This window comes from Populus trichocarpa, chromosome 16 (assembly GCF_000002775.5).
Source record: "Populus trichocarpa isolate Nisqually-1 chromosome 16, P.trichocarpa_v4.1, whole genome shotgun sequence".
NCBI classification, from domain to species: Eukaryota; Viridiplantae; Streptophyta; class Magnoliopsida; order Malpighiales; family Salicaceae; genus Populus; species Populus trichocarpa.
In genome coordinates, this window is record NC_037300.2 from 1,705,262 (window position 1) to 1,731,910 (window position 26,649).

The window sequence follows — 26,649 nt, forward strand, 5'->3', positions numbered from 1 at the left end:
ATTGGAGGTGACAGTTATCCCACTAACTATTAGCCAGAGACTTTTCTTAAGATGTTGTTGCAAGGAATTCCAGAGAAGTCTCTTGAAGAAAATGAGGTTGAGATGATTCCTAATCCATTCTACTTCAAGAAAATGAACTAGTGATGATGGACACGTTTTTCTTTTCAGATTAGGAACATGATTAGTTGTGATTAGTTGTTATAGAGTTTAGAGTTTATTTCTAAGGATAATTAACATGTTAGTGTCAAAGTAAATCTAAATTTCAACATATGCTTTATAATCAAGCAAATGACCGATCTTACTAATCAAGCATAATCGTTAGAAAAACCATAATTTTTAATTTGCCTATTAGATTGAGCTCAATTTTTTACAAGGAGATTTCTAGGACCTGGTTTTCTAAGGAACCCTAGAAGACGGTTCATCCGCTACATGGATTTTCTAAAGTTAGGCTTGGAATGTCATGTTTTGCCAATTTTCTTTGAGTTCCTGGATTTCTTATATTATTTTAGATTTTATTTTACTGTCCTTTATATTTTAGGATTATGATATTATTACCTATCAGTTAATCTAGCCCGTAAAAGACTTTGTAAACCTTTTACAAAGACAAATATCATTAGATTTTATTTCAGAATAATAAACTGAGAATTTAGGGTTAAAGCTTGCATCTAATCTAATATCTTTTCTGTGATTGCTTTACCGGCTTTGTGCTTCCACCTGTGTCAAATTATTTGCCATATACGATCTGCTTCAGAGGAATCTATGGATTGTCAGCCAGTGAAATGCAGTGTAATCTTTTGACTTAAATGCATTGAAGTCAGTTGGGTTTGCTTGTTAATTGCACCGAGTCCTTACTGCTTTGAAATGGCTCTCATTCTTTCAATTCATCTTCAGTTTTTGCATGGTCAACATCATTGTAAGTTTCATCATCAGCCAAGTCCATTGTTGCTTATCAACTCTCTCAGATCAATCTCCAAGATTAGGTCACACATGCATCAATGAAATAATACTTCATAGAAAAAAAAAGATTAAACAGGGGATTTCATGAAGAAAATTCAAAATGCTCTATCATTTTTTAGCAGAACCATTTTAAGGGTTTCAGGAATGTAATGTTTTCTTGCATAGTGTTCTAACGTTGGGTTAATTATACAGTTACAATGGAATCTGTCCTGATTAAAGCATATACAGAGTTACCTTGGCACAGCTGGTCCGAACTCCGAAGTCTTCTTCTCAACTAATTTCTTTTCTTTTTTTTTAAATCTTCGAACCTTTGATTGCATATTGTCGATCATTCAAATGGTTTACATAAGAAGCAATAAGAGGAAAAACAAACTCAGGAATGTCCTGCATCCAAATTACCGTGAATGGACTACCTGAAAATAAAAAAGGAGTTAAGCCCCAACTTCTGCAGATATATCTTCATCTATCTGCAGGCAGAGTTCATCCAGCGATGTACTTTGTAATTCGAGAGCGATCTGTTTCCAAAGCATATCCCATGTCTATGGTATATATAAATGGATTGCCAAATGTCTTTCATCAACCATAAGTAACTACTAGCTAGTGAGTAGACGAAGAAGAGACCTCCTCACCTTCTCTTCCCAAGCCTGCCCTTTTTTCACTACCTGCTACCTGCACATACTTAGATTCTCAGACACCACAAAAGCCTCTCTCTCTCACTCGCTCTCTCTAGCCTAAAGAAAGTCACAAGAAACAAGAAAGAGCTGATCTATCTTTCTTTCATTTTCTCTAATGGAAGAAGAAGAAGAATTTCAAGAAGACCCATTGGCTTTACATAAATCTTGATTAGTAACTAGTGACTAGACTAAAGAGAAACCGGCTTCTCTACTTTCTCTCCACAAACACGCCCGTTTTGCACTCCAATATTTCCCAAGTTTCTATCCATTCAAGACTAAAGAAAGAACCAACTTTCATTTTCTCTAATGGAAGAATCAGAATTTAAAGAAGACCTGGGAAGCCTTTGCAATCTTGATGCTTGGGAAGATTCTTCTTCCTCTTCACCACAAACCCTCCTTAAAGGAACCTCCATTGTTGGTTTTGTTATGGCCAATATTGTAGTGAGTCTTAGATATTGTTTACTATTCTTCACTGACCGTGAATCAGTTCGACTTGAACTTGAACCAAGAAAGCCTGATGATCAAAATGGTGCTATAAAGGTTTTGAATGCTGATTATCTTGATGTGGGTTACATTGATAGGTCAGTTGCAACTGTTTTATATCCTTTGATTGAAAATAAAATGATTAATGTTGAAGGTGTGGTGCCTAGAGCTAGTAGCGACGGGTTTCCTTGTGAAATTCGTATCTCTGCAAGGTTAGACGACTTTGAAACTGTTAAAACTGCGATTTCGCAAGGTGGTCTGGTTTTATTTTCTCAACCTGGTTCAAGTCTTGCATCATCTCAGGCTATGGTGGCCAAACAAGGTAGAGTTGATGGGAAAGTGTACAGGCGTAGGAGAATCGGAGTCAACTCGGAACCTGTCATTTTGTACACTCAAGAACCGAAGATTATTGAACGTGGATTTTTCCCTACAGCACATACTTTAAGGAATAAACCAGAAAGAATCACTGATAGACCTGCCGTGCAAGTTGAGCCTGAGAAACTGACTTTCATCCACCTTTGCGCAGCAGGGCATGATGCGCATGCGGTCCGGGAAGTTATGGACACTGACTTGACCGAAGGCTTGGCTTCTCGTCCGTTATCTGCTGATTTTGAAGAACTTGAAGGTAACGACTATCCCACCGATTATTGGTCAGAGACATTTCCTAAGATACTGTTGCAAGGAATTCCAGAGCAATCCCTTCAAGAAAATGAGATTGAGATGATTCCTAATCGATTCTACTCTGACTGTTTACTCTAAATATGGAAATTAGCATATCAGTTAGGATTTATTTGCCTTGATCGTTATCTCGTCAGAAAGTTGCACAATGCAAGTTGTGATGCTGTTTTACTGCATAATTGATAAAAGAAAATAAAAGAAAAAAAACCCGACAACGTTTCCAATTTTGCCTAGAAGCAAATCTGAGGCAGTACAAAATCTTCCCGGACAAAATATGATAAATTTCCGATCAATAATATCTATTTTTTTTATAAAAAAAAACTTAAGATAAATATAGATATAATCATGTTTATCTAGTTAATTTATTTTATTCCACAACAGATTTCACTCGTACTAATAAATTTGTATTTATTTTATTCCACAACAGATTTCACTCGTACTAATAAATTTGTCTATATATATAACGCAACCCTGGCAACAGATTTTATTAACTCACCTTTGTTTCTTTCCCTGCTCACTAGCTACTTTCTTTCTAGATCATTCAAGCTCAAAACCCTCGATTTCCTTGTCTTGAACAATGCAAAACACTACTCTTTCTCTCTTACATCCCGGATACAAGTTCCGCCCCACTGACCAAGATTTGATCGGCTTCTATCTAGCCATGGAGGTTTATCATTCCAGGAAGCCACTGTTACCCAGGACTACAATATTTTTAATGAAGAAGAGCCCTGGGAAGTTGGAGGCAACAAGTTAGATGATAATGGCCTCTATTTTTTCACATCAATATGTTAAAAAAAGTCAATGATGCTAAAAATCTGAATAGAAAGGTTGATGCTACTGGTGGCAAGTGGCATGGTTCTGATATGAAAATAGCCTCGGGCCAAAAATCCTTGAACAATCCAGCATTCAGCAACATGCATCTTTCTCTTTCTAACAAATTCATGTTCATCCCTACTCCTTATGTTGAGGTGCATGGCTAACCATCTTGTGTCTAACATCACTTCTTTAAAGAACTCATCAAACTTCTATGAATAAAATTCCAGATCATTGTTTGTCTTGAGCCACTTCACCACTTTCTCCTTTTGTTTCTCATTTATAATTTTCCATTGCTTAAAATTCTTAAAACACTTCATGTTAGTGCTTAAGAAAGTTAACTCTTTGGAGTAATCATCAGTGAAAGTAAAGGGTTCACTCTTAAGATTGCTTTGAGAGGAGATTTAGTCTCCTTTTATGTGCAAGTTATCTCCAGAATTCTCTTACAGTTAAATAAAAACACAAAGATAAAATCATCAATAACAACGAGGTAGCAGAAACCTTCGTTGATTTGGATATGCCGGTTCGGCTCCCACTGCTGCAGAAGGGGATGATAAGGTCACGGTTGAAGGTGCTTCTAACAATGCAGTACTACTGGGTGCAGAATCGGTTGTGGGCACTGACTTGATTGAACTTGGCTTCCGATATCTGCTGATACAGAAGGTGACAATTATACCCAGAGACTTCTTATAAGATGTTGTCACAAGGAATTCCAAAGAAGTCTCTTCCAAAAAAATTAAAGCTGAGATGATTCCTAATCGCTTCTACTTTGATTATTTACATGGAAGGTATGTAAACCAAGTCCGATTATTTTTCTTTGGAATAGTTTGGTATATTTGGAATGCTCGCAATAATTTGATTTTCAATGAGGTGGAAACCAACTGGAATGATATATATTACTCCTCAATTGAGTTGCAACATGGGCGAAATGTTGTGATGAGACTCCCGTGAGAGCTTCTGCTATACTGGGATAGACTTACTAAGATCATCAAATGGTATTCTTACATGGATAAACAAGTCAAAAGTGCATAGTGAATCATCATAATTCCTCCTCCTCAAGGAGAAAAGTGAAAGATTTAATCTAACAAGATGTTCACTAGGCTGGAGTGGAGGAGTTTTCAAGATTCATGATTAGAGCTGAATGATTCAGTGGATAGGGAGAAGGAAAATTAGTTATCGGATTTGGTTTGGATTAGACCAGGACAGAGCTTTAAGGCATGAAAACGTGGAATCTTAACAAGAGGAAATGCGAGGAGTACTTCTTCAACAACATGAAACGGAGAATAGGATCATTCAAATGATTTATATCAGAAGAAAGAATAGGACTGTCCACTCAGATTCTCTCAATGGCACATGTATTAGCCATTCTAAATTAACAGGGGGCTACCTGGTTTGTAGAGAGTATTTTTTCAGCTATCTGGGCAAGTTGAATTATTAGTTGAACCGGCCAAACCTTTAACCTGGAGAAATCCATAGGACCTCCCCGAGTTATGTGAGTAACTAGTGAGTAGAGATACCTTTACCTTGTGGAACAAACAATATAACGGCATTACCGGCATATACTATCTAACCTCATACATGCTTAGATTCTCAAACACCAAAAATCCCTCTCTCTCTCCGTTCATAGACAAAGGAAAGAAACAAGAAGCAAGAAAAGAACTGATCAATCGTTTTTTCATTTTCTATAATGGAAGGAGGAGGATTTCAAGAAGACCTAGTGAGCCTTTACAATCTTGATGATTGGGACGATTCTTCTTCTTTCGATGATTGCGATTATTCTCCACCACAACAAGTTCTCCTCAATGAAACCTCCAATGTTGGTTTTGCTATGGCCAGTATTATAGTGAGTCGCAGATATGGTATAGTATTCTTCAATGAGCGTGAATCAGTTCGACTTGTGCTTCATCCAAGAAAGCCTGATGATCAGAATCCTGCTATAAAGGTTCTGAATGCTGATAATCTTGAAGTGGGTTACCTTGATAGGTCAGTTTCCACTGTTTTATCTCCTTTTATTGATGATAAAATGATTAATGCTGAAGGTGTGATTCTTGGATCTAGAACTATTAGTAATAAGTTGGTTGCTTGTCAAGTTTGTATCTCTGCAAAGTTAGATGATTTTGGAACTGTTAAAACTGCGATTTCTCAAGCTGGGTTGGATTTAGTTTCTCAACCTGGTTCAAGTTTTGTATCATCTCAGGAGGCTATGGTGGTTAAAGGAAAGATTAGTAAAGGTGGAGACAGGAGTTGCAATGAGAAATTTAGGTCGGTTGAGGGGAATCCAAAGAAGAGAGGACGAAAGCGGTTCAGCAACTATGAACCCCTCGTTTTGCACACTCAAGGACCGGCGATTATTGAAAACCGGAATGGAGTTGGCCTTGCTGAAAGTACTTTTGAGATTGAACCAGCAAACATCAATCTTAAACATGCCTTGAAAGTGGAGCCTGCGCAATTAAAGTTCATCCCCATTGTCAGAGTAGGGAATGATAAGATCAGTGTTAAATGTGCTTCTGCTAATGGAGTACTTGCAGCGAGTGCAGTCCAGCCTGTCTACGGCAGCGACTTGAACGAATGCTTGGATTCGGATTCATTGTTCGCTAAGTCTGATGAAGTTGAAGGTGACATCTATCCCACCAACTATTGGTTCGAGACGTTTCCTAAGATGTTGTTGCAAGGAGTTCCGGAGAACTCGTTCAAGAAAATGAGGTTCAGATGATCCCTAATCACTTCTACTCAGATTGTTTGCTCTGAAGATGGAAAATAGCACATTGCAATCTGTAATGGTGATATACATGAATACTTCAACAATCTCTCTTTCACTGTGTATGATCGGTTAATAAAGGCATGTTATGCTATGTGCAGGTGCTCTCTGTTAGACCATTTTTTTTTAGATTAACGTGGGTGTTCGGGCTAGCTTGCGCGTACCTCGACTAATCTCACGAGACCTGAAGTTAACGACCATGTAAGCCTCCAGTGACCCCGCGGTTTGTGAGACTCGAACTAGTGACCTCTAGAAAGCAAATCCAGGACTTGACCAATTGAGTTACACCCCTTAGGGTTCTATTAGACCATTTTTAGAGGTTATAGGACAATATTTCTTGCATAATCTGCTAATTTTGGCTTAATTATACAGTTCATGAGGAATTTGTTTAAACCCCATCTTTTTATTTGTGAAATAACCTTTGATTATTAGTTGAATTCTCAACTAACTTCAACTAAAAATAAAAATAAATCCAATCCCAACTCTTGTGCCAAAGGACATTTTAGTTTCTAGGTTCTGCTTTTATGTGAAGCTTGCTACGATGAGCCCTTCAGAAAAAATTAGTTGACAGAAGTTCTTAATATTTCAAGTCCATACAAAAAAAGAAAAAGAAAAAAAGAAATCTATTTCTGTTTTATCTCAAGATATAGGCATGTTTATGTCAACCCTTTCTTTTATTCCAAAATGGATTTGGATTTCCTAATTGATTACTTGCCATTATATTTTCCTATATAAATGCAGCTGATCTCTCCTTATCAAGCAAAAAACCCGTAGCATCATATTAAAAAACAATCTTCTTTCTAAGCTAACTTGCCACACTTCTTTCTCATTGATCAAGATCATAACCCTATTCTTGTGTTGCACAATGCAAAATGAATGCAAAGTTTTTGAAGTTGCTGAAGATGAGAATATATTCAAAGATCATTCAAAGCATTACCACTTTTACAGTGATCAACTCTGAATCTATAAGGTCACCAGCTCAAGAACCCCAGCAGATCATCCATAATCAGGACATGTGGCTTGAGGCTGCAACGGTTTCAATGGACGGAGGTCGATCTACTGAAGATACTTTCGATAATATTCAGAAAATAGAGATTGGGACATTGGCAATCAATCGACGTGGGGTCTTAACTGTCATAATCTCAAGAAACGCAGTAGATTACTGAAGATCAGGAGATATGGCTTGAGGCGGCTGCCGTTGCAATGGAAGATGATGGAGGATTCTCTACTGAAGATTCTTTTGAGAAAGAAATATAATTCGACAACATTGAACCTGTGATGCAAGTGGAGCCAAACCAAGCTTACTTCATTCAAGAACCAATGATTACTCAAAATCAGGAGACGGAGCTTGAGGCAGCCATTGTTCAAATAGAGAATGGAGTTCAAGCTACTGAAGATATTTTATATGATGAGACAGTAATTGTCAACATTGAACCTGCCTTGCAAGTGGAGCCTGATCATCAGCAATTAAACTTCATTCAAGAATCAATGATTTGCGAAAATCAACAGATGGTGCTTGCAAGATTCAGTGATGATCACGTGATAGGAATTATTTCAGGTGAGGATGATGAGTTGGCGAATTATCAATCAGAATATGTCTTCTATGGATATGATATGAGCCAGGTTTTTCAGATTCTCAGTGAGGATCCGATCATCAGCTTTGAATCACTGACGACTCACACAATACTATCGAAAATCAGGAGATGGGGCTTGGAGTTTAAATTTAAATTTGCCAATCGCCCGCTGTTGTACAGGTGATTAGCAATCAATGATCCATGATTACAAATTATAATTACAAGCCTTCACGAAAATAAATTAATACATTAATTTATTATCATACAAACGAATGAATAAACTACATGAAGCAGTGAAGACCGAGTAAAAGCATACATTATCTTGTTTAGGTCTCGACAGCATCCATTTGTGATCGACAATTTTCAGTTTGCCTAATAAATTCTCTCAGCTGTCGATACTGGGCGCAGGAAGACAACAATGACCGTAATGTTGTCTTTGCTGCCTCGTTCTGCAGCTTCTGTTGCCAATCTCTTGGAGCACATACCAGGTTCTTTGACGGTGTCTTTGATTATGCTTATGACATCTGCACTACTCATGACATCCCAAAGCCCATCGCTGCCCATCACCTAGAAATTGAAAACATTGCTTTCATTTACATCCAATGGAACATCAGAAAATGTGTTCATTTGTAATCATTTTAGCACTGCTAACATTTACCAACAGATCATTGCGTATGCCATTCTTTTTTAATCGCCATTCTTTTTTAATCAAATTCTTTTTTAATCGCCATTCTTTTTTAATCAAACTCATTCCGAACAATACAACGACAAAAGCATATAAAAGGCGTCAATAAACAATGGGAAGCGGTTATAACAAGGCAGCATATCCATTTTCCAGCACTGACTTTTGCTTTTAGAACCACATTGTTCCCCTCTAGAAAGAAAGCTGAAGCAATAAGGAACTCAGTGCACATGAAACTGCTTGCCATAACAAGAACTAGTCAAAGCAGTGGTCCTTACCAGGAATTCATCTTCCGCTGACAGTACAGTTTCGGTTATCTCAGGTTCTGCAGTTACAGCAGGCTTCAGATCATCATCACCGATGGATCGAGTGACCTGTTAAAAGAAATTAATTAATTGAACTCTTTAACAGGAGAGATGGTGGTGGAGGAAGAATGGCTATAAACATTTCCCAGTCACAGTTTGTAAAACTTCCCCAGTTAACAAAGATAAAACATAGTAGGAGAGCAAAGGATTCACAAAACCGTGATTAATTTTTTCTCGGATTTAAAACCTAAAATAGATCCGAAGCCTAAATATATTTTGAGAAGATCCAATTATAAATGTCAGTCTGAAGGCCAATATTTGAAATCAGAAGCAATTACTGGGCATGGGTCCAATCGAAGTGTTCACCTGATATGCATCAGATATATAAATGGGTAACCTACTATAATATTTTTTATAGCATCTCCAGGGATACATTGACACATGCAATCAAGATCTGTTTCAGATGCATTTGGGTTTAAAATGTTTCTTCCAGTAAAATATTGGATTTAAATCATACATATATGCTGATATATAATGGGAATATTTTTCCAATTAAATGACTTCTCTAAATTCTAGTTTGTAAGTGGATCCAAGGTTCATCACTCAGCCTTCAATTAAACATTCAGCTATCTGGAAATGAATCATATAAATAAAGGACTTGTTGAGAAACAAACACTACTTGCCTGGAGTGCAGCATGTCCAACCCTCCAAGTATCAATTTGCCATTTTACTTGTCCCCCAGCACTAAGCACACGCTCCCTCTCCTCAATATAGCTTGCGACATGATCCTGATTTTTCAAAGTCTAACCAGTTTCAGAAAAATAAAAACTCACAACAAGCCACGGAACTGAAAAACATTTTGTGTAAATGAATGCAGCTGACCTTACTTAGAGGAAAGGCCTTGCCAGCCCGACATAAAATTGTCTTGCAATCACCAGCATTTGCAACAAAAAGCTTGTTTGTAACTATTAAAGCAACAATGGCAGTGCAGCCAGGATGCCAGTCTTTCTGAACAACTCTCCTAGATTTACGATGAGTATCCAGTTCATTTCTGAATGCAGCATCTGTACTAACAAATGCTTCAACTAATGCATTTCTGGGGCTGCATTCATGTAAAGGGTTTAATTACTTTAAGAACGGGCCTATTGTAGTTTAAAATGTTTTTGAAAGGAGAAACCATCCAAAATTTGCTACCTGCTGGCAGAACCAGTACTTTGCAGAAATCCAGGTAATGCTCGAGCTGAAAACTCAGCAGCTGCTGCACCTGAAGATAAACCGGTAAACATGTATTACTAATTCAAACAAGAAAAAATAAATTGAAAAAATAAAAATAAAACAAAATGAATTTTTGAATGTTCTCCTAAACAACGAAAGTGATTTTTTTTTCTTAAAAAAAAAAACCTGAACTTAAGAGATAAAACAGATACCCCCCTGAAATTAAGAGAGTATTTCATTGTACTTTCAAAAAAAGAAAACAAAAATTGAAGTGCTACGAATTAATGTAGCGGGCTTAGACTGAGGAAGAATGATTTTAACCTACTAATATCTTAGAAATGTGGTGATTAATTGTCTACTATGCTCTAAAGGTAATTTGAATTTATTCTTCCTCAAATTCACGGCCATGGTATGATTTCTATTGAAAGCGAGCATACCTCTATGACCATCAAAGATACCAAAAGCATGGATATCCTTTTCGTTGCACATATGGGGCATAAGGAAGTGGGTATCTTCCATAGTCTCCCTTTTACCGCATGTGGCAAAGGATCCCCAGGAAAGTATTGGACGATAAGCCAAACCAACATTTGAACAATCAAGCCAAATTCTTAAACTGGAATCTACTGCAGGAGGAGCCTTTGATAGAATTTCTCCCTGAGTGGACCAGTTAATAATCTCCTGGTACGTTGTAAGATTCTTGGCACTATCTGCTGGCTGATCTCCATGTGAAATAGAATATTTGTCAAGGGAAAAATCTTTTCCAATTGATTTCTTTCTACTCTCCAAGATTGGATCAAGTTCCAATAGTATATCAGTAAAAGAAGGTCTATTTTGAGGATTGTCATCCCAACATCTCTGTATTAATGAAAGTATGCTTGCTGAAGCACCCGAACCCAGACCAGCAAGAGCAGGTCGTAATTTACCAGACACCACAGATGCTGTAAGTTGCTGTTCAGTATAGTTCATCTCCAGTACAGTGTGGGCCTGCCAGCATTTATGGAACCAAAACCAAAAAATCTAATTATTCATGTTAAGTGGAAAGCAGAACATGCCAGACATAGTTTTGAGTGTCCAAGAGAATGTAATAAACAGAACTTTGCGTTCCCAAGTTCTACAAGCTGGCTCAGCCTAATCACATAAATAAAACAGTTATGATCAGCTCCACGTGTGTTTTAGATATGACTGTATGTGCATACTTTATCAAACAATGTAAATAAATCAACGGAACAAAAGAGTGACATTTAGTATGTGCATGTTTTAATAAACAGTTTAAGAACTTTTTTCCAGCTAACACATACATTTAGATGTTAGGAAGTTATTCTGGTTATCAATTGTTCCTATTACATAGCAAAAAACATGGTTTGCATCAGAACACAAGAGAAACTCAATACAGACAGCTATAGTTCAGGAAATACAAAAAAAAATTGAAAATGAAAGATGATATAAATAACAAACCAAACAAAAGAAAGACTGACCTGAGCTTCTGCACGGAGATCAGTATATGGGACGACACCAGTAAGAAGCTCACTGCAAAAGAATAGAAATGAGTTTTCTTTTCCATAGGGGAGAAAACCATATGAATATTTTTAATATGCGACTTAAAGAGAATAAAAACATGCCTGGGTATATGAGAAAAAACAAGGAATATAAACCTTACTTGATGAACAGGTAAGGACTTTAGTCTAAGCATGTAAAGCAGCATAACTAAGCAAGCTCCACCTAAACTGATATATCTAGCTCTTAACACTCTCAACTAGCAAAGCCTATCTCATTATAAGACTTTTTTTTTTCTCATTCTACTGTTTGGGCCAAATTTTCTTCATGAATCATTCCATAACTATTCAGGGGTAAAATTAATTGCAAAACATATTGTATCACTTCTTGTCGCAACGACAGGTACATAGCTGATTAAGAAACTACATCGACAAGTTACCATGTGTCAATATAGAGACCACAAGAGGATTTGTCTTTCCATTGCTCGGCCAAGGTTAAAAATTATTTAATTGAATCATATTCAATGGCCTGAGTATTTAAGAAACTGTGTAGGCTTCCAAAAACTTCTCATTTGAACTAACCAATTACAATTTAACTGCTCAAGTAAAAACATGCAAATAAATTCTTCTCCTGGTTAAATATAACAGAAGCTTTGCAAGTTAGAAACATTCTGAAAGTCTTACTTGATGGATATTCCGAAACTATAGACATCTGATTTTTCAGTATGTATCTCCTTCCTCAATATTTCTGGAGCCATATAAATGAGTGTGCCAACCATGTTCTTTTTATGGAAACCACCAGTTGGCTTTCCGGATGATCTCCAGTTCTCAAGAGAAACTCCCTTAAGATTTTTCTGGTATTCTGCCAAACCAAAATCTGCTAAGTGTGGACAAAGGTTTTCATCAAGCTGCATCATATTGAAAAAAATCTCAAAATTGTGTTTCAACAATTTCCAATACCAAAAAGCAAACCATGGATTGACTAGAAGCTTATGGAAGATAATTACAAGAATATTTGCTGGTTTCACATCCCTATGTACAATCTCGTGGTTATGCAGATATTGCAAAGCCTTTGCTGGAAGAAGAAAACAGTGAAAATGAAAAACAACGTAACATTACACTACAATGTCCTTACAAAAAAATCTTCTAATTTACCAAATCAATAAAAATATACAATTTAGTGAGAAAATTCAGTTGCATCCAACACTACCACAGAACATGACTTCAAAAATTTTAATCTTGAAGAAAAAAATAAAACAGATAAACTTTTCAAGTGAAAACAAGCCATACCCAGCTGGACTGTGATCATGAGCACCTGATCCATATTTGGACTCCATTCTTCCACATGTAATTTCTCAGAAAGATTACCAGATTCATAGAATTCAAAAAAGAACATATAATTTGGAGGCTTTGCATGAGCTGCAACCAGCTTGGCAATTCCAGGATGATCTAGCTTGCTTCATTATTCCACAAAAACCAATAGGAAGATAAAATAAAAATAAAAAAATAGAATAAACATAACCCAATATGTTAATGCAACAAAATCCCTTCTTTTGTTTCCAACTACAAATTGCAATGGGATTTGAGTTTCAATAGAACCCATTAAAATCTAAAATTATTGCAAACCACATATCCCCATTAACAAAAACAAGTTAAAGGGATAGATACCATAGGAGTTGAAGCTCCTTATGGAACTTATCAATGTCCTCAGAAGTAGACAAGATTGGTTTTTTAACAGCAACTTTTCTCCCATCCAAAACAGCTCCATAAACCACACTCTCAGCCCCTACACACACAAAAAGAAAACATCAATCACCGAAAGAAAGAAAACCCACATTCAAAAACTTAAAAAGACTCGAACTGTCAGAGAATTTGAAGAGTTTTTTACATACCTTTGGCAATTGGAGAGAGGAGGGTGTAGGAAGAAGGAGGGAGGTGAAGTGGGATTGAATTGCTAGTACAGCATCCTCTTATGCAGGAATTTGGCTCCACAATTTCTAGCCCCATTACGTTATATTTATTTTCTTGCTCCCTTTCTCTTCTCGCTATACAGCTTTTGAAGAGAGGAACAACCGATAAAAGTAGGGATCTGTGGATTTTTTTTAGACACAAGTGAAGTGAGTACTCCACCACACCAGTTAGCGGTTAATGTTTTTTTTCCCCCTCAATCTGTTCTTCGGAGGAAATTTCCTTTCCTGGCCGTTTTCCGTTTGTATGTCCTCAAGTAAAAAAAAAAAAAATCATTGACATAAATATAACATGAGGCATATGTCTCTTCTCCTTATCACCTAAATTATTTCTCAAGTGACACTCAAAAATTTAGTTTCCTTAATTTAGCTCATCAAATTTTTGCAATTCAAACATAATGAATTAAGGGATATTTCTTCTTTGGCTACTGTAGTGGAAATCATAAATCAGGCATTTGAAGTAAAAATTCCATAAACCATTTAATTCTAACTTGAATGCACAAAAGTTGATATATAAACAACACCTATCAAAAAAAATTCTTCAAATCTTTTTTTGTCTCCAAATTTTTACCACATTTATTAAACTTGATCTAGAATCAACTTAAGAGACTTGTTCCAAGATGGTTTGAGGTGTAAAAATATCAATTTGAGGTTGATTTAGTCGGAGGATGTTTGAAAATATAGTAGATATTATTTTTAAAGTGTTTTTTTCTTGAAAATATATCAAAATAATATTTTTTTTATTTTTTAAAATTTATTTTTGACACCTAAACATCAAAATAATTCAAAGATACAAAAAAATATTAATTTGAAGCAAAAAAAATTTAAATTTTAACAAAAAACAGGTTCAATCTCAGTTTGAAACGAATACTAAGACCACCCACGACGCGATCGACTTTGTTAAAACTCAATTTAATTTTCTTAAAAAGTTATAAAATAATGTCATTGTTAATTTTTTAAAAATAAAATGACATCGTTAGATGGATGGGATTGGATTTAATCACTATGATTTTCATATGATATCCTTCTTTGAGCAGAGTTAAAATTTGAATCCTTTGCTTAGACTCTAAGCCCATATTTGGGTGGTTGCATTCATCTTGGATTATTTCCGAGGTCTTCGCTTTTGGGCTTAGCCCTTTGTGATTTTAAGTTCAACCCAACCCTTAAGATCGAAGGAGGTGACCAACTACCTTTCAAAATCAACCACCACAAGTTAACTAAATATCTGCGAAAATTTATTCCTTAACAGGGAAGAAACAGACACAGAGAACCGAATAGATCTCTTTCTGTTTGAAAAACACGACGAAGACGATGAAGAATAAATCCTCTTTAATAATCTTGAGTGTCTTGGTTTTGCTCTGTGGGTGTTATACTGAACTGGGTCTTTGCGGACAGGACAACTTCTTGAAGATGAAGCTTGGTGGTGTTCATGACTGTAAAGGTTCTCAAAATAGTGCAGAGATTGATAGCCTCGCTCGTTTTGCTGTCCAGGAACATAACAAGAAAGAGGTTTTTTTTCTTGATCTTTTATCTTTTCTTTGTTGCAATTCTTTGAATTCTTAATTTTCTTGTTTTCTTTTTCTTCTTTTTTGTTGTCAAATATGATGATGATTTGAGAGGGGTCATAGAGAGATTTGAGTGCTTATAGTTTTGAATGTTTTTTTAGATTATATATGGTTTCTGATTTTCATTTACTAGAGTTTTGCTTTTTCCCCTTTTTTTGGGTGATTTATTTGTTGATTTAGTCTTTATCTTATGGCTTGATATATTTTTCTAGTATTTCTAACATATAAACCATTTTTGTTCATTTTTTTTTGTTTCTATGAAATATTTGTCAAGAAAACAGGATGATTGATAGTTGATTCATTACTTTAGAAATTAAGATGAAAAAAAAATCTAATTAGTTGAAAAAAATTGTTTAATTTTTATAATAATGGGGATAATATATTACAAATATATTTGCATATATGGCTATTCTCAATTGCCCCCTTTTTAGTATTCAAGTTTCTATGGATCCTTGTGCTCAAGCTTTTTTCTTGAGTACTTTCCAAAGTGTGCTAACTGAGTTCAACTTGATCTTTAAATGAATTCAGAAAATTATAGCTAGTACAAGTATTTAATGTTTGTCAATTTGATTACTTTTTTGGCAAGGTCTTAGGTTTCTTAGTATTTACTTTGGATATTGTCGACAGAATGCTATTCTTGAGTTTGTGAGGGTGTTGAAGGCGAAAGAGCAGGTGGTTGCTGGTAAGCTATACCACCTTACTGTAGAGGCAACTGATGCTGGTAATAATAAGATGTATGAAGTTAAAGTCTGGGTGAAGCCGTGGATGAACTTCAAGCAGTTGCAGGAATTCAAGCATGTTGAAGGGGGTACTTCCTCTGACCTCGGTGTTAAACCAGGTAATGGATCTTTTTTATATATATAGATATAAGCAATTGATTGTGTTTTTATTTTTTCCTGTTGATGGTTGTAATGAGAATGGAATTGGCGTGTGAGGTTTTCTTCTCATGTTTTCATTTTTCGGTATAACGCTATCATTTCTTATTAAATTAGCCAATTTTGCTGTCAACGGGATTGGAGATGTACAATCTTAGTTAAATGTAGATTTTGTTTAAAAGGGTGTTATTGAGTAGTAGTTTAGTCGCAAAACAGTGATTAATCAGGCACGTTATGCAAATCAGATGATCATGGATCAGGATGGCAACTGGTGCCAACAAATGATCTTGAGGTCCAAGATGCAGCAAATCATGCTGTTAAGTCCATTCAGAAGAGATCCAACTCATTGTCCCCATATGAACTTGTAGAGATCCTTCTGGCGAAAGCCAAGGTTGGCATTTTTCAATGCTGGAGCTCGAAATCTTGCTTCTGTTGTGTCCCATACTTGGATTGATCTTTCCGACCTGTGAGCATTATGGTATATGTGAATGTGGAAGTTTTCCGACTGATTTTTCCATGGTTTGATGTTGCAGGTCATTGAAGATTATGCCAAATTCAATCTGCTTCTGAAATTGAGGAGGGGAATAAAAGAAGAAAATTTCAAGGTTGAAGTAATTAAGAACATGGAAGGAAAGTTTCATGTGAATTTGATGCCATAATATGCTAAAACCATGTGTGCCTTGGTGTGCTGCTACCTGCATTATGATATAGAACAATAAACACACTACTCTGGCAACTATGCTTTATGTTTGAATCTGTATATATTGATGCTTTATGGCATAGATGTGGCTTTTATGAGTTACCTCAAATCATATCTGTCTATATTGAAATGCTTGAGTTGACAACCTCAAATACAAAATATTGACTGCTTAATGAATGCAGCTAATGTTTTTTCCTATCATTTATTCCAAACCATAGGCATACAACACATGTAGCTCTTGTTCTTTATTTCAGACTTGGTGATGGACCATCTCCAATTCAAAAACTAATATAATCCAAGTACAACCACGGCAGCAAAGTGCAAATCACATATCTGAAGCCATCCGTTTGTACAAGTGTGAAGGCAGGCGAGGAGTGGCCACTGCTTGTAATGGGGTCATCATATAAGTGACAAGTCCAGGTCTTTCTGACATGTCAATTTCCTCTGGCTTGACACCATCAGGGGTGGTCCAATGAAAATGGTGAAGCAGATGACCGATTATAGACGTGACCAGATTGATACCAAGCTGTGCACCAGGACACACCCTTCTTCCAGCTCCGAATGGAAGTAGCCTGAAATCATGACCTCTCATGTCGACATCCTCCTCAAAGAACCTCTCCGGCCGGAACTCTAAAGGGTTCTTCCACAAAGCCGGATCACGAGCCACAGCCCATACGTTTACGTGAACAACTGATCCCCTAGGGATGTCATAGCCGCCGATTTTAACAGTAGTATTGGCACGATGAGGTAGCATCAGTGGTGTTGGTGGGTGCAACCTCAGCGATTCCTTGACTACAGCTTGCAGGTAAGGGAGATTTGGGAAATCTGCCTCAGTCATGACACGTTCGAACCCAACCACTCGGTCTAGCTCATCTTGAGCCTTCTGTTGAACCCTTGGGTTCTTGAGTAGCTCAGCCATTGCCCACTCCACTGAGATTGCTGTCGTATCCATGCCAGCACTGATCATGTCCTGCACAAAATATTAGATACAAGTATAATTAAACCCTAATCAGTCATAGCCAGTCAACCAAAGATTCATTTGACAGCATAGAGAAACTTCTATCCACCAAATTGTTTAAGATTTTAAGCGAAATGTGCATACATACCCATAGGAGACTAATAAATGTGACCTCGCTGAGGTCATATTTTTCTTGCAGTGTTAGCAATGCATCAACAAAATGATTCTTGGCACCACCACTTTTCTTGCGTGCATTGTTATGTTCCTCCATGATAGATCTAACCAGCCTGTCTCGACGAGCATTAAGCTTGGCAAAAGCCTCTTCCTCTAGTCGAACCATCCATTGAAGCCATGGAATGTGCTCGGCCATGGAATGTGATGCACCAAGCCTAAATCCATCGGAAACAATTGCCTTGAATTCTTGGCCTTGCTCATCAATTATCCCCTCTGAATTCATGAACCGCTTTCCAAATGCTAGTCTTGTAATGTTATTCCAAGCCACATCTCCCAAATATTTCTTCACCAACAAGATTTTTCCATGGTTTTCTGCGCGCAAGAGATAATTCATGATCTCAAGACCAGTCCTTTTAGACAATTTCGAATTAGGCACAACGACCATTAATCTGACAGGTTTTAGTGTGATAACTAGCTTTCTGACCCGCATTTTGTTGTCAATCGAATATTTTTATCTCAACACAAAAAAAAAAAAAATATGTAGGTTTTTCCAACATGATTTTTGACATATAAAAAAATCTTAATTGTAAATTAAAAAGTTAATGCATGCATTTAATTAAATAAATTAAGAATCATCTATGCTATAAAAAAAACCAAAATGATTTGTTTATGATAATTAAAGACTAAAATGAAAAACCCAAAAATTAATATAAATCAAAATATTTGATTTCACAGTAAAAATAATATATCTAGTTGATTATTGATGAAGACTAATTATGGGATGGGATAGTATTTCTCACAACAAACATGATTTGCCAGATGAATCTTAAGATACAAGATTAAGAGGACGTCTACCTCAAATATATTTCTACCATCGTATGGGTGCTCCTAATAGAAAGAAAGAAAGAAAGAACGTAAGAGAAATTAATACTACTATATGGCATACCTGGATTGGTGCAATCCTTGAAAATGGATTCTGCCATGAAAGAAACCTCATCTTCTCTAATAGGTCTGAGTTCCTCAAGTCTCTTTGCTGAGAAGAGCTCAAGAGTAGACACTTTCCTAAGCTTCACGTAGTGAGGACCATAGTCAGCCCATATGAGGTCCTCGCCACCTCTACTAAACCTGGCGAGAAATCTAGTCCTATGCCTATCAGCCAGCTGCTGGTCATTCTCTTTGAGAACTTGCCTGGCCAGTTCCGCATTACACACAACTACATTCAAAGTTGAACCAAACCAAACTGAAACAATTGGTCCGTAAGCCTGAGCCCACTCTGCAAAACATCTGAACATAATAGGCTTGACATCATAGAGGTTCCCAACAATCGGCCACGGTCGTGGACCAGGCGGTAGCTTGAACCTCAGCCTCTGGTACAGAATGTATGCAAGAACGAGAACAAAGATCGAAACTAATACTAACAGAGGCAGAGCCATATAGGAAAAAGAGAGATGAAGATAGGGCAAAGGTTAGTTTTTGAAGGTTCTAGCCAAAGAAATGCCAGGAGAGATGTCTATATATATATATATATATATATATATTTGAATAATGGTGTAGAATTGATGGATTTGAAAGTTTTTGTTAGAAACGTGCTTTATGTGAATATTACGAGTGAGTAATGGGCGTCATGCAAATGCAATGGCAATGGCAATTTTTCATCCAAATTGTCCGGATGATCACCTCCTTTAATTTTAATTTATTATCATCATAAATCGAATACTTTTTTTTTCATTTTACAAAAACAATAATTTAAAAGAAAATAAAAGCATGCGTGGAGGTATTATTGAGTATACATGAAATTATTAAACTAGCACAGCCCATGATCGATTCAAGGTATGACTGATGGGTTAATTAAACAGTTTAACTTGATTTGATATTTTTAATATTGTTTTAAAATAAATTAAAATAATATTATTTTAAAATAAAATCAGGTTTTAATAAGATGAAACAAGCTCATTAACATTCCATATATTTTAGAGAGATTAAATCTATTGACATGGAGATGAGCATTACTAAACTACTACCTTACCCTATTAAATTCGAAGATAATATTCTTCCTTGACAAGTAAAAAAAAAAAAATTCCTTATTCAGACCTTTAAGATATTTTTATATCATTTTTTTTTGTTTTTTTTAATTTTTATTTAAAAAAAATTTAAAGAAAAAAGAAAACTTGTTTTGTATTTTTTATTTTATAACGTAAATGAGTTTAAATTTGTAGTTGGACATATTTATCAGTAATTTACTAGATCTTTATGAACAATTTTATTATACGCTTTTTTAATAATTCTTATAACATGATCTTGAAGTAGGTTTCCTGTGTAGAAAGTATCACATGTATTTAACATAATCTCCGTTGTTGAATCTCAACAACTAATTAACAAAAAACTATATGAGAAAAAAAAAATTATTGTACTTCTCATATAATATTATTTATTAAAATAATAATATTATTTTTTATTTTTCTTTCGATTTTAATCACATTTTTTAACATTAGGTTTATTGAGGATTTAATTTCATGAATTTTTTAAATTTACTTCTTATGATGTTATTATAAACACATGACCCGAACTACAGGTTTGATAGATTAACTCAAGTTTTTTTTATCTAATTGACTTTTTTTTTTCTCAATGTCATCCTTTAACATTGGGTTGATTAGGAATTAAACTACGTAATTTGTTTCGATTTGATTTTTATGAGGTTATCTTCATCTTATAACTCGGGTCACGGGTTTAGCGGGTTAACCTTGGTTGACTGGAGTTGTTTTTTATGTTACTTTTTAATTATTTTTTTATTTCATATTTCAACACTGGGTTAATTGAAAATTGAGCTTTATAATTTGTTTCAATTTTCTTTTTATTTGTTTATCATGGTCTCATGACTCAAATCACGGGTTTGACATGTTAAATCGAGTTATTTTTTTAACTATTTTTTTTTCAGTTTCATCATTCGACATTAGATTTATTAGAAATTGAGTTTCATAATTTATTTTAATTTGTTTTTTATGGGATTATCATGATTTCATGATTTGGTATGTGGATTGACGAGTTGACCCAAATTAATCTAATATATTGATGTCTCAATGTTTATTTAAAAAAATCACATTTTAACTATTTATTTTGAATCAAAATATATTTTGTTGGTCATCTAAATTGTTTTTGAACTCTCTAAGATGATTGAGTCACGTCAGATTGATTCTTACACTATTTAAATTTTTTTTTTACTAGAAAGAACATTTGCAATACCTAGACATCTTAGAGAGTCTAGTACTGATCTAAACTCGAGAGAACATATATTTAACATAATCTCTAGAGCTAAACTAGAAAGAAAGAATGGTAAATATACAAGGAAGAAAAAAAAAATTGAGGGACCATATTTTTTAAAACAAGGACCCAAACCGTGTCCTGGCATCTCAGGCCCAGACCACGCGTCTGACACCCCTGGGCTCATGCCACGTGCTTGGGCCCAGTGCCAAACAACAACAATAATATCTGACGGTCCTTTCATTCTATGAATTTAATAGTACTCTTGGATGTAAGCGGTTTGATTTGAAGGTTGAAGTAATGAAGAACATAGAGGGAGCGTTTTATGTGAATTTGATGCCAGCGGATGCTAAATCTTTTGTGTCTTGCAGTGACAGTATCGTATAGAGCAATAAACACAGCACCCTGGCAACTATGCTTTATGTCAGAATCTGTATCTATCAATGCTTTTATGAGACTGGTGTGGCTTTTATGAGTCACCTCCTCAATCATATGATATAGAAATGCTTGAGTTGCAAATACAAAATATTGACTGCTTATTGAATGCAGCTAATGTTTTTTCCCATCATTTATTCCAAACCATAGGCATCCGTTTCAGACTTGGTGATGGACCATCTCCCGTTCAAAAACTAATATAATCCAGGTACAACCATGGCAGCAACGTGCAAATCACATATCTGAAGCCACCCGCTTGTACAAGTGTGGAGGCAGGCGAGGAGTGGCCACTGCTTGTAGTGGGGTCATCATATAAGTGACAATTCCAGGTCTTTCTGACATGTCAATTTCCTCCGGCTTGACACCATCAGGGGTGGTCCAATGAAAATGGTGGAGCAGATGACCGATCATAGACGTGACCAGATTGATGGCAAGCTGTGCACCAGGGCACACCCTTCTTCCAGCGCCGAATGGAAGTAGCCTGAAATCATGACCCTTCATGTCGACATCCTCCTCAAAGAACCTCTCCGGCCGGAACTCTAAAGGGTTCTTCCACAAAGCTGGATCACGAGCCACAGCCCATACGTTTACGTGAACAACTGATCCCTTAGGGATGTCATAGCCGCCGATTTTAACAGTAGTACTGGCACGATGAGGTAGCATCAGTGGTGTTGGTGGGTGCAACCTCAGCGATTCCTTGACTACAGCTTGCAGGTAAGGGAGATTTGGGAAATCTGCCTCAGTCATGACACGTTCGAACCCAACCACTCGGTCTAGCTCATCTTGAGCCTTCTGTTGAACCCTTGGGTTCTTGATTAGCTCAGCCATTGCCCACTCCACTGTGATTGCTGTTGTATCCATGCCAGCAGTAATCATGTCCTGCACAAATTATTAGGTGCGAGTTTAATTAGGCCATAATCAGTCATAGCTCGTCGACCGATGATTCATTTAACAGCAAAAACGAAATCACCAAATTGTTTTAAGATTTTGAGGCGAAACGTGCATTCATTCATACCCATAGGAGACCAGTAATTGTAACCTCACTAAGGTCATATTTTTCTTGCAATGTAAGCAGTGCATCAACGAAATGTTTCTTGGCACCTCCACTTTTCTTGCGTGCATTGGTGTGTTCCTCCATGATAACTCTAGTTAGCCCATCTCGACGAGCGTTATGCTTTTCAACAGCCTCTTCCTCTAGTGGAAACATCCATTGAAGCCATGGAATGTGCTCTGCCATGGTCAGTGATCCACCCAGCCTAACTCCATTGGAAACAATTGCCTTGAATTCTTGGCCTTGCTCATCAATTATGCCCTCTGAATTCATGAATCGTTTCCCAAATGCTAGCCTTGTAATGTTATTGAAAGCCACATCTCCCAAATATTTCTTCACCAACAAGCTTTTTCCATGGTTTTCTGCAAGACATGAATCTTGTTTTCAAGAGCATTTTCCTTTTACCATTCTTTAGCCAATTCTGAATCAGACACAACTGAACTAAACCTAATTTAAATAATTGAGCTACAAGTCTTGTCAAAATCAACCTAACAGGCTTCGAGTGGCATGATGGTTTCCAATAATTTAACGTGGCCATGGGCCTAGAGTAATCATGAAACCTTGTACCTGATCCGCTGGTAAATTATTTTTAATCAAGGAGGATGGCAATCGATACAGCTTTTCGAGGCAGATCATAACGGTCATAAATGGTGGCATGTGATGTAACATTACTGTTTTTTTCAAAAAATAATCTGCTTTGAGAAAGTCCTCAGAAGAACTTCACTAGAAAATTTCGGATTTTTTATTAGAGAATTTAAATTAAAAAATGCAGATCGTCAAGAAAATGTGATGGGATATGCGATTTATAAGAACACTTGTCAGGCTCAACATGTAAACTCATCCAAAACAAAATTACCCAAGTTATAGTCAGGGGTGGAACTAAGGGCAGGCAACCAGCCCTGCAAAACATTTTAGATTTTTTTTTAATTTAGTATTTAAATATAACAAATAATATTTTTTATTTTAAATAGATAAACTTTCTAATAATAAATTATTATTTCATTACTTATTTTTTATTTTAAAACTATCTCTTCGTGGAAGTGGAAAAAAAAAACAAATAACCTTTTCAATTTAATTAATTTTCTTTACCGTTTCTTTTCTTTTTTTCTATGAAACCTTAATTAAAAAGTATAATAATACAAAGCAACGCGGAAAGGTGAAAGTTTCCATACTTTTTTTTTAATAAAATAACAACATATCATTTACCTGTTTATTTTTTAAAAAAATGGTTGATAATGCATTGTTCATTTATCATCTTTTTTAATTAATAAAGTTGGCTTCGGTGACCGGAAAATCAGGATTCAATTTTGTCATCCAAAAACATTGAGAAAAAAGTCTCATAAACATATATAACTCCATTTCTAACAACAAAACACATTCTAAAAACACATATTTAAATTAAATAAAAAAATTCATAAGCTCTAATTCATTGTCTCCAACATCATTGAATGTGAAAATCATATCCATTAAATTTACGTGTCAAATATAATTTTATAGGTATCAAAATCATAATTATTAATGACAAGAATCCAGTTACTTAAAAGTTTTTTTTTATCAAGATTTGCCGATAATTTTCTCTCTCATTCCTTTTGACTTAGAAATTGAAATATAAAACAAATAAAGTTTGAGACTGGAATTAAGATTCTAAAAATAAAATAAAAAGAATTAAATTAAAAAAAAAAACCATAAATAATTATAGAAAAAAAAAGAGAATAGAAAAAACCTATGACAGTAAAGAAAAAAACTCACAAGGGTTAAATTGAAAGGATGGATGTGACAGTTCCCTCGACAAACCAATAATATATATTAAATGACTAATTTAGAACATCTGGGACCCACATTGTCCACCAAAATTGGGAACAGAAGATTTGGCTTATAGTGATAAGATTCTTGATATTATTATTTTTTGAAGTAATTTTTATTTTAAAATATATTAAAATAATTTTTTTATTTTTTAAAATCTATTTTTTTATATCAAATATTAATTTAAAAATACCAACACAAAATTAATTTTAAAAACAAATAATACAAATCTTAGTAAAAACACCGACAGCTGCTTAGCCAAACGAGCTCAGTCACTTTCCAAAGAATAATATAACTTTGACTGACCTACTTTTCAATAAAATTATAAAACAAAAACTACAATAATATAACTTTGACTGATCTACTTTTCTCAATTTAAGATTAATTAGCTAAAAATCTAATAAAACAAAAACTACACAAAAGCTAAAATGCTAAAACAAGAAAAAGTGTAAGAGAAATTAATACTGCTATATGACATACCTGGATTGGTGCAATCCTTGAAAATGGATTCTGCCATGAAAGTAACCTCATCTTCTCTTATAGGTCTGAGTTCCTCAAGTCTCTTTGCTGAGAAGAGCTCAAGAGTAGACACTCTCCTAACCTTCACATAATGAGGACCATAGTCAGCCCAGATGAGGTCCTTGCCGTCTCTACTAAACCTTGCAGCCAATCTAGACCTATGTCGATCGGCCAGCTGCTGGTCATTCTCTTTGAGAACTTGCTTGGCCAGTTCCGCATTACACACAACAACATTCAAAGTTGAACCAAACCAAACTGAAACAACTGGTCCGTAAGCCTGAGCCCACTCTGCAAAACATCTGAACCTAATAGGCTTGATGGCATAGAGGTTCCCAACAATCGGCCACGGCCGTGGACCGGGTGGTAGCTTGAACCTCAGCCTCTGGTACAGAATGTATGCAAGAAGGAGAACAAAGATCGAAACTAATACTAAAAGAGGCAGAGCCATATTGGAGAAAAGAATAATAAAAGAAGAAGAAGAAAAGGTCCAAAGATTGGTTTCTGAAGGATCACGTGAAATAATGGGAGGAGAGATGTCTTCATATAGATTGAAATGGGGTAGGTAAGCACGTGGCAGATCATTCACCAAATACTTTCAAATATATTAGGATATTTTCAAATTTTATTCTTTATTTTATTATAAGATAATTAAGATATAAATCTGGAGGCGTGTTTCCCACCTTGTCAATATATTTTCAAGAAGAAGAAAAAAACTATGACTTGACATCACAAAAAAAAAAAATTGATTGTCAATCCTTAATAATTCAAATATATCGAAAATAAATAAATGAGAGAAAAAGATAATTGTTTTAAAGGGTATTGATATTGGTTAAAATCCGAGTAAAATAATTAATTAACTTTTAAAAAAGTAATTTTTTAAAAAAAAATATGATCATTTTAATTGTTTTTTTAATTAACCTAGATCAATATGCCGGATTTATCACCAGAGCCTTGTGATAAATTTATATTGGGTTAGATTTAATAACTATGCATGACCCATTTAAGGCTTGCAGAGCAGTGGATGTGAAAGTAGCTGCAGAGAAATTTAATGGCCCATTTAAGATTGCAAGATGAGAGATGTTTCTGGTTCATTTCTCTCTGGTATCTGATGAAAAAAAAAAAAAGAGCATTTTTAATCGTAGTTAGCTTGATTTAAATATGTATTTGCTAAAAATTATAATTAAAATTTATATATAAAAAAAAATTGGATAAAATGTAATTTACTTTTGTTTGTTTTTGTTTTAAAAAAACGTTTTTGAAAAAAATTAAATTTTTTTATTTTTTATTTTGCTTCAAATTAATATTTTTTTTGGTATTTTTATATCATTTTGATATACTAATATCAAAAATAAATTTTAAAAAATAAAAAAATTATTTTGATGCATTTCCGAGTAAAATACACTTTAAAAAACAACCACCACTATACTCTCAAACACCTCAAACAAATATTTACATAACTCCATTAAAAAAACATGTAAAAAGCTGTACAAAACTTACATTTCAAACTTAATTTTTTAAGTAAGTTTTATAGCATAAAACACAATTTTTTTATTTCCAAATATATTACTGTATTTGTTTCACCGCTAAAATAAAAGCTAGCGGAACAAACACGATCTTCACTATCTGTCAAGTCGAACCTAGTTTAATAACTATGGGTTGGGTTTATCCTCAGAGACAAAGTGAGAAGTTTAAGTCTGAGTCATGTCTTGGCC

General features: G+C 35.2%; 4 protein-coding genes and 1 long non-coding RNA gene across 6 annotated transcripts; 2 read left to right on the top strand and 3 right to left on the bottom strand.

Moving 5' to 3' along the window:
• Nucleotides 1-8,050: 8,050 nt before the first annotated feature.
• On the bottom strand, nt 8,051-13,866 carry LOC7458906 (protein kinase and PP2C-like domain-containing protein). 2 transcript variants are annotated; one of them, XM_024587187.2, is made up of 12 exons: nt 13,525-13,865; nt 13,301-13,418; nt 12,923-13,089; nt 12,640-12,707; nt 12,317-12,540; nt 11,615-11,666; nt 10,577-11,123; nt 10,119-10,188; nt 9,807-10,026; nt 9,608-9,712; nt 8,898-8,993; nt 8,051-8,504 (listed from the first exon to the last, which is right to left on the bottom strand). In XM_024587187.2, exons 1-12 carry the CDS (start codon nt 13,637-13,639, stop codon nt 8,310-8,312), a joined length of 1,977 nt encoding a protein of 658 aa, XP_024442955.2. In that variant the 5' UTR covers nt 13,640-13,865; the 3' UTR covers nt 8,051-8,309. The 2 variants fall into 2 exon arrangements, 1 of the variants encoding a protein (XP_024442955.2); XR_002978316.2 differs by lacking the exon at nt 8,051-8,504 and having other exon boundaries at nt 9,812-10,026; nt 13,525-13,866.
• A 918-nt stretch (nt 13,867-14,784) lies between these two features.
• LOC18106093 (cysteine proteinase inhibitor 12) lies at nt 14,785-16,848 on the top strand. Its single transcript, XM_006373623.3, has 4 exons — nt 14,785-15,108; nt 15,792-16,002; nt 16,285-16,430; nt 16,573-16,848. Exons 1-4 carry the CDS (start codon nt 14,911-14,913, stop codon nt 16,696-16,698), a joined length of 681 nt encoding a protein of 226 aa, XP_006373685.2. The 5' UTR covers nt 14,785-14,910; the 3' UTR covers nt 16,699-16,848.
• On the bottom strand, nt 16,839-19,379 carry LOC18106094 (cytochrome P450 98A2-like). Its single transcript, XM_052448170.1, has 3 exons — nt 18,818-19,379; nt 17,846-18,243; nt 16,839-17,709 (listed from the first exon to the last, which is right to left on the bottom strand). Exons 1-3 carry the CDS (start codon nt 19,302-19,304, stop codon nt 17,065-17,067), a joined length of 1,530 nt encoding a protein of 509 aa, XP_052304130.1. The 5' UTR covers nt 19,305-19,379; the 3' UTR covers nt 16,839-17,064.
• Nucleotides 18,669-25,387, top strand: LOC127904455 (uncharacterized). Its single transcript, XR_008057655.1, has 2 exons — nt 18,669-18,880; nt 24,962-25,387. It is a non-coding gene; the product is annotated as an uncharacterized LOC127904455 (long non-coding RNA).
• LOC7458907 (cytochrome P450 98A2) lies at nt 21,593-25,385 on the bottom strand. The gene is made up of 3 exons (XM_006373625.3): nt 24,899-25,385; nt 22,580-22,977; nt 21,593-22,443 (listed from the first exon to the last, which is right to left on the bottom strand). The coding sequence occupies exons 1-3, from the start codon at nt 25,383-25,385 to the stop codon at nt 21,799-21,801; spliced, it is 1,530 nt and encodes a 509-aa protein (XP_006373687.2). The 3' UTR covers nt 21,593-21,798.
• Nucleotides 25,388-26,649: the final 1,262 nt, after the last annotated feature.

Coding starts and splice junctions, on each gene's coding strand:
- LOC18106094 (XM_052448170.1), bottom strand. CDS start 19,304: ATGGCTCTGCCTCTGTTAGTATTAGTTTCGATCTTTGTTCTCGTTCTT. Junction 18,244..18,817: donor CAAGGATTGCACCAATCCAG/GTATGCCATATA, acceptor TCTTGCGCGCAG/AAAACCATGGAAAAATCTTG. Junction 17,710..17,845: donor CATTTATTAGTCTCCTATGG/GTATGTATGCAC, acceptor TATTTTGTGCAG/GACATGATCAGTGCTGGCAT.
- LOC18106093 (XM_006373623.3), top strand. CDS start 14,911: ATGAAGAATAAATCCTCTTTAATAATCTTGAGTGTCTTGGTTTTGCTC. Junction 16,003..16,284: donor TGACCTCGGTGTTAAACCAG/GTAATGGATCTT, acceptor TATGCAAATCAG/ATGATCATGGATCAGGATGG. Junction 16,431..16,572: donor TCCTTCTGGCGAAAGCCAAG/GTTGGCATTTTT, acceptor TTGATGTTGCAG/GTCATTGAAGATTATGCCAA.
- LOC7458906 (XM_024587187.2), bottom strand. CDS start 13,639: ATGGGGCTAGAAATTGTGGAGCCAAATTCCTGCATAAGAGGATGCTGT. Junction 13,419..13,524: donor CCTCTCTCCAATTGCCAAAG/GTATGTAAAAAA, acceptor TTGTGTGTGTAG/GGGCTGAGAGTGTGGTTTAT. Junction 8,505..8,897: donor CAGCGGAAGATGAATTCCTG/GTAAGGACCACT, acceptor TTCAATTTCTAG/GTGATGGGCAGCGATGGGCT.
- LOC7458907 (XM_006373625.3), bottom strand. CDS start 25,385: ATGGCTCTGCCTCTTTTAGTATTAGTTTCGATCTTTGTTCTCCTTCTT. Junction 22,978..24,898: donor CAAGGATTGCACCAATCCAG/GTATGTCATATA, acceptor CATGTCTTGCAG/AAAACCATGGAAAAAGCTTG. Junction 22,444..22,579: donor CAATTACTGGTCTCCTATGG/GTATGAATGAAT, acceptor TAATTTGTGCAG/GACATGATTACTGCTGGCAT.